The sequence below is a fragment of the Chiloscyllium plagiosum genome, unplaced genomic scaffold (genome assembly GCF_037043375.1).
Source record: "Chiloscyllium plagiosum isolate Xiang-an unplaced genomic scaffold, Cpla_swu_hap1 HiC_scaffold_39, whole genome shotgun sequence".
In the NCBI taxonomy this organism is placed as follows: domain Eukaryota; kingdom Metazoa; phylum Chordata; class Chondrichthyes; order Orectolobiformes; family Hemiscylliidae; genus Chiloscyllium; species Chiloscyllium plagiosum.
The window spans coordinates 12,366,061-12,373,028 of NW_028270177.1; the positions used below are offsets into that span (position 1 = coordinate 12,366,061).

The window sequence follows — 6,968 nt, forward strand, 5'->3', positions numbered from 1 at the left end:
GAATAAGCTAGGGCTGTTTTCCCTGGAGCGTTGGATGCTGAGGGGTGAACTTATAGGGGTTTATAAAATCATAAGGGGCATGGATAGGATAAATAGACAAAGTCTTTTCCCTGGGATTGTGGAGTCTAGAACTAGAGGGCATAGGTTTAGGGTGAGAGGGGAAAGATATAAAAGAGACCTAAGGGGCAACTTTTTCCACGCAGAGGATGGTGTGTGTATGGAATGAGCTGCCAGAGGAAGTGGTAGAGGCTAATACAATTGCAACATTTAAAAGGCATCTGGATGGTTATATGAATAGGAAAGGTTTGGAGCGATATGGGCTGGGTGCTGGCAGGTGGGGCTAGATTGGGTTGGGATATCTGGTCGACATGGACGGGTTGGACCAAAGGGTCGGTCTCTGGGCTGTACATCTCTATGACTCTAAGACTTTAAGTGCAAACTCTAATCACAAGTGATGTAAGGAAGTCAGTCCTGGGAGAGCATGGGATTCAATATGGGATTGTGCTCTAGGTTTTGAAGCCAAATGAGAGGCTGGGCCTGTCCTGGAATAGAAGCTGATTAACAGCCCAGCCTCCAGCGGCTTGTTGACCTCCCAATGATAAAGGTTCACTGGTCAATTAGAATTGTCATTGAGCCTCAACAACCATTTGGCAGTCTTTTGCTGATAATAACCGCACTAAGGAATCCCTGATACAAGGTGAACACTTGGGAGGGGATCGCAGTTGGGGAAAAAGGTAATGTAGAGATTGGATTGAGGTCAGCCAGGTGGATCTCATAGAATATGAGTTCCTTGATTGGGGCTGTTAATTTGATTCTATCAGGGAGTCCTGGCTGACCAATATAAACAGGAGTATCACTCTAGGAGCAGTCTCTGAGCTAACTGGGTCAGTGTCATGTACTGTACACGTGTAACTAAAGGGTGAAGGGAGATTGGCTAGCAAGGTTATATCTCATGTAATACAGGGAGAACTAGCCACTTGGATACAGAACTGGCTTGAAGGTAGAAGACAGAGGGTGGTGGTAGAGGATTGCTTTTCAGACTGGAGGCCTATGACCAGTGGTGTACCACAATGATCGGTGCTGGGTCCACTACGTTTCGTCATTTATATAGATGATTTGGATGTGAACATTGGAGGTATAGTTAGTAAGTTTGCATATGACATCAAAACTGGAGGTGCAGTGAACAGCGAAGAAGGTTACGATGGGATTTTAATCAGATGGGTCAATGGGCTGAGGAGTGACAGATGGAGTTTAATTTAGATAAATGCGACGTGCTGCATTTTGGAAAAGCAAATCAGAGGAGGACTTATACACTTAATGGGGAATGTTGCTGAACAAAAAGACCTTGAAATGCAGGTTCATAGTTCCTTGAAGGTAGAGTCACAGGTAGATAGGATAGTGAAGAAAGCATTTGGTATGCTTTCCTTTATTGGTCAGAGCATTGAGTATAGGAGTTGGGAAGTCATGTTGCGGCTGTACAGGATGTTGGTTCAGCTAATTTTAGAATATTGTGTGCAATTCTGGTCTCCTTCCTGTAGGAAGTATATTGTGAAACTTGAAAGGGTTTAGAAAAGATTTACAAGGGTGTCGCTAGGGTTGGAGGGTTTGGGCCATAGGGAGAGGTTGAATAGGTAGAGCTGTTTCCCCTGGAGCTTCGGAGGCTGATGGTAACTTTATAAGAGGTCTATAAAATCATGAGGGGCATGGATAGAATGAATAGACAACGTATTTTCGCTGGGGTGGGGGAGTCCAGAACTAGAGGGCATAGGTAGGGGGTGAGAGGGGAAAGATTTAAAAGGGAGCTAAGGGGCAACTTTTTCACGCAGAGGGTGGTGTACGTATGGAATGAGCTGCCAGAGGAAATGGTGGAGGCTGGTACAATTACAACATTTAAAAGGCATCTGGTTGTGTATCTGAATATGAAGAGAGATATGGGCCGAGTGTTGGCAAATGGGAATAGATTACTTTAGGATATCTGGTTGGCAGGGATGAGTTGGACCGAAGGGTCTGTTTTCATGCTGTACATCTCCATGACTCCATGACTCGGTGACAGACTTTCATAGACTTACTTTAGGCATGTAAATGGATGTGAGGAATGTTGGATCAGGCACAAGCCTTTTGAACAGTGGAGCAGATTTGAGGGGCCGAATGGCCTACTACTCTTTCTTACTGTTTATGGCTTTACGGGAAGAGCCAATGCCAAAAATAGACAAGACCCAAAGTTTCACACATGGTCTGGATGATCATTGCCAGCCTTTCTGAAACATATTGTAAAAGCATTGAAATCCCAGTCCCCTCTGATCCTCATCTCAGCAGGCTTGTCTAGGTTAAAAAAAACCCATCCCTGACCATTCACTCGGGTTAAACTAGCAAATGATGTCTCAATGATGCAATCGGAGGACCCCAGCAACGCCTCGAGGGGTTGTTATTGGAGCTTGTAATTTAAAATAGCACTCAGCCAGATGAGAGTGTAAAGGATGTTTGTTAGTTCCTTTGCTCCATTTTAATCCCTCCCCCAAAATCCTGGAATTCCCTCCCTAATTGCATTGTGGGTCAACCTACAGCAGGTGGACTGCAACAGTTCAAGAAGATAGCTTACCCTCACCTTCCAGGGCAACTAGAGACGAGTAATAAATGCTGGACGAGCCAGTGACACCCACATTCCATGAGTGAATGAGAAAAAAACCAACCCCACACAAGAGCTGGACATGGCTCTTGGGGCTGAAGGGTTCAAGGGGTCTGGCGTGAATGAGAAAAAACCTTCCCCAATCACTCTCCTCAATCCAAACAGATGGGTAAAGCAGGCTAAATTTCTCAAGGTTTAAAATATCATCCCATGACTTAACTTATTGTCCCACATTCCCTAATGTTTCCTCACAGGGTGACATTTGTCTTGAGTTTTGTCCATCTTTGCTGCAGTGATGTCAGGTGTCTGTCTAGAGCGAAGGAGGAGGGAGGTGAGGGATTACTTAAGAGTCATAGAGTCATAATCATGCTGCATGGAAATAGGCTCTTTGGTCTAACTCATCCATGCAGACTCAATCTCCTATATTAATCTCGCCCCATTTATCAGCACTTGGCCCATATCCCTCTAAACCCTTCTTATTCATATACCCATTCAAATGCCTTTTAAATGTTATAATTGTACCCGCCTCCATCGCTTCCTCTGGCAGCTCATTCCATACACGCACCACCCTCTGTGTGAAAACGTTACCCTTCAGGTCCCTTTTAAATCTTTCCCCTCTCATCTTAAAATGATGCCCTCTAGTTTTGGACTCTCCCACCCGAGGAAAAAGACTTTGCCTATTTACCCTATCCCTGCCCCTCATTATTTTGTAAACTTTCATGAGGTCACCCCTCAGTCTCTGATGCTCCAGGGAAAATCACCCCATTCTATTTAGCAATTCACCATAGCTCAAACCCTTCAATCCCAGCAACATGCTTGTAAATCGTTTGTGCACCCTCTCACGTTCCTGTAGAAGGGCAACCTGAATTGTATACAGTATTCTAAAAGTGGCCTCACCAATGTCCTGTGCAGCTGCAAAATGACTTCCCAACCCCCATACGCAATTTTTTGACCAATGAAGGGAAGCATACCAAATAGCTTCTTTCTCACGCTGTCTACTTGCGACTCCACTTTCAAAGACACTTTCTAGGTGTCTGTGTTCGGTAGCACTCACTAGGCTGTACACGCTGGAATTTAGAAGAATGGGAGGAGGAGATCTCATAGAAACATATAAAATCCTGATGGGACTGAACAGACTAGATGTGGGGAGAATGTTCCTGATGTTGGGGAAGTCCAAAACTCGGGATCACAGTCTAAGAATACAGGGGTAAGCCATTCAGGACTGAAATGAGGAAGAATCTCTTCACCCAAAGAGTTATCAACCTATAGAAGTCACTCCCACAGGAAGCTGTTGGGGCCAGTTTGTTAGATATATTCAAGAGGGAGCTGGACATGGCCCTTGGGGCTGAAGGGTTCAAGGGGTCTGGAGAGAAAGCAGGAGTGGGATACTGAGCTTGCATGATCCCTATGTGTCTATGTTTCTATTAAATCCTGCCCTGGTTTGCCTTACCAAAATGAATTACCTCACATTTATCTAATTGAACTCCATCTGCCACTCCCCAGCGGGCTCAACTAATTTCTGTGAATAGTTAAGTGCAAGAGAGGGTTCCAGATCTGCAACTGACTGCAGGCCTGTCAGATGAGGAGGGCGCCAGAAAGCTTGAGCCTCAAGTCAGGTGTCCAGGCTGACCCCCCACCCCCCCCCAGTTCCCACAGCCCCCTCCCAACTCCCGCTCTCTCATGGATCCTGGTCTTGCTACCTCCCTTCACCCACCGCTGACAACCCAGGACTTGGCAGTCTACCCTTCTTGGCAAATTGTCTCCCCCTCGCAGTTGGTCAAACGGGAATGAAGTGACCAGCCAGTGGTACATTGAGCGGGAGAACAGGAACTGGGTGTTGGATGACCAACTATCATCCTGCTGCTCCTGCCAAGTTGAAGGGGAGAGGAAAGTTAAACAAACCTCATAATTGCAGCATAATTCGGATGTCAAGAGGACTGAGGATAACTCAAGCACATGGTTCACAATGCAGTGAATTAAAGCTCAGGGGAATGCATACCAAGTTACGACTGAGTCAGAATTGATCATGAGTAACATTTTATTTTACACAATAAATTTAACAAAATCATATGGCAAAATATATAAAATATCAAAATAACTTTAAGAATTCAAGTTATATACAAACAGGGAAAAAATACTTAAATTAATATAGTTTTTAATAAGGCACATTTCTCATGACGAGACGATGAGGTCCTAATGTTGCCATGGAAACCAAGAGTCCAGCTGCAGATTCTGTGTTTTCTGTGAAGCTCTGTTAAAAAGAAAGAATATTTAGCAATGACTCTAGATCCTTATATACAATGCAACATTTATTTGGAGTTGCTCACTGTTCCTGGGCTCATGGACTCTTGCAGCTTCATCAGCAGACCATAAGTATCTCAACTGAGTGCACACCCTTACTGAGGGAGCCCAGGGAGTGAAATATTTGACCTTGGAAGGCATCACACCTCACATCTAGTCCTGACCTTAGCTGTTACTTGCTAGCACCTAGTAGGCAATGATCAGGAGCAGAGAAAAAACTCCTTTTCTTATCCTTAGGTGACACAGACAATCCACTATAAATCAGCACAGATTCAAACAATTAAAGGGGCTCTTGTGACCTTATAGTGGCGTACCAATTTCTGAGCATAAGCTGCTCCAGAGGTGTGTGTCACACATGACATCTCTGTAAGCAAGTTAGTTAGGGAAATAGCTGGCCTCGATATCAGGCCTGCCTGCTACATGTATGTGAGACACTAAAGCATTGACACCAGGCAGCTGTCAGCTTAAAACAAACACAGAGAATGTGGAGAAATTCAGCAAGTCTAGCAGCATCTGTGCAGAGACATATGTAGAAGAAGACTCATTAAAGACTCAAAATGTTTCTCTCTCCACAATGCTGTTGGATCTGCTGAATTTTTCCAGCATTCTGTGTTTATTTAAGATCTGCAGTAGTATTTTGCATCTATTTAACTCTCCACCCTAATCCCTCTGATTGTTTTATAGCTCCTGATTAATGCCCATTCTTTTGTTTTCTTACAGGATGAACCACTGTTGCAGAGGGGAGGAATAATTTGGCTTAATAACCACAATAATAACTATGAAGTAGTTACATTACGAGCTAATAACCAGAAAGTGTCGTACCTGACAAAGTGTCCTGTCTTGAAAATCTGCTGGTATGCAACTCTCATTGTTCATAAACAGGTGGGGGGCACCCGTCAGACACTCTGATGGAGGACTTTGTGACTTGTCCTGACAGTAGCCCAGGTCCTGAGGGTAACCCTGGTAGGTTCCCTCAGTGTCGCTGCCCTCCGAGGGGCTCTCCTCACTCAGCCTCAGCAGCTCGGTGAGGTGCGAGATGTAGCGGATGGTGAGGCGGAGGGTCTCCAGCTTGGTCAGGCTCTGGCTCGCGGGGACCACCGAAGGGGGTAGGTAGGTCCTCAGGTTGTGCAGGGCTTTGGCCAGGCCCCTCATCCTCAGCTTCTCCCTCTCGCTGGCGCTTTGCCTCTGCTTCCCGGGGTAGCGGGGCCTGGTCTTCCTCAGCCTCTGGCTTGTGCCTGGCCGCTCCGTGGGTGGGGAGGGGAGACTCCGGGCCTCACAGGAGCTGCCGTGGGTCTCAGAACCTGGTGTGTGAGGTAAAATCGGAGGGGAGAATCTGCAGGAGTCAATGGAGGATACTGGAGAGAGACTGTAGGCTGTGGAGTCAGTGAGACAGTCAGACTCGGAGCTGAAAGGATTCCAATCTGATAACCGACTGCTGTCAGATTCTGAGGGGATACAAATCCAATATGAGAAAGCTTCACAGCCAAGCTCTGGGATAATAGAGCTGCAGTCAGAAATTCCGTTACAGTCAACATTATTCTCAAACATCATGCAATCTTGATACTGTGGCACAGGAATCTCCATGTTCCAGCTCTTCTTCCTCACAGAAGCTCTGCCTTGGGTGGCTCTGCGAATGGACTGCAGCTAATGCAAGAGTTTTTCTGAACTTTTAAGGCAGCATCTGTTCCTTTTTATTCTCCCTCTAGAGCCATGAAGTAACACCTTTGCCCACACTATCTCCACATCAAAGACAAGGCTGTGACACCATTAGCTTTAAAAGTAGGGAACTGAGGTGGAGAAGAGAAAGTGTCAACTTTTACACAAGGAAGTTTGGTCCAGATCAAATTGTCACTCGTTTTAGCATTACTGGTTCCTTTTCCAATTTTTAATGAAAAGCTTTTATATCAGATAAATATAACTGGATGGAATTCACACTCCTTTTATTACAATTCCTAAAGCTAATCAAATATTATCAGACAATATATTTCCACTACATTAGAAAATTTTCTAAACATCCAGGAATCCAGGGGGAAATGTTCTA

At 45.2% G+C, this 6,968-nt stretch overlaps 1 protein-coding gene across 1 annotated transcript; it reads right to left on the reverse strand.

Moving 5' to 3' along the window:
* Positions 1-4,819: 4,819 nt before the first annotated feature.
* On the reverse strand, positions 4,820-6,592 carry LOC122540841 (mesogenin-1-like). Its single transcript, XM_087981430.1, is given in 4 exon segments — positions 4,820-4,862; positions 4,864-4,877; positions 5,750-5,789; positions 5,832-6,592. Coding segments are annotated over 4 exon segments (777 nt in total). The 5' UTR covers positions 6,512-6,592.
* Positions 6,593-6,968: the final 376 nt, after the last annotated feature.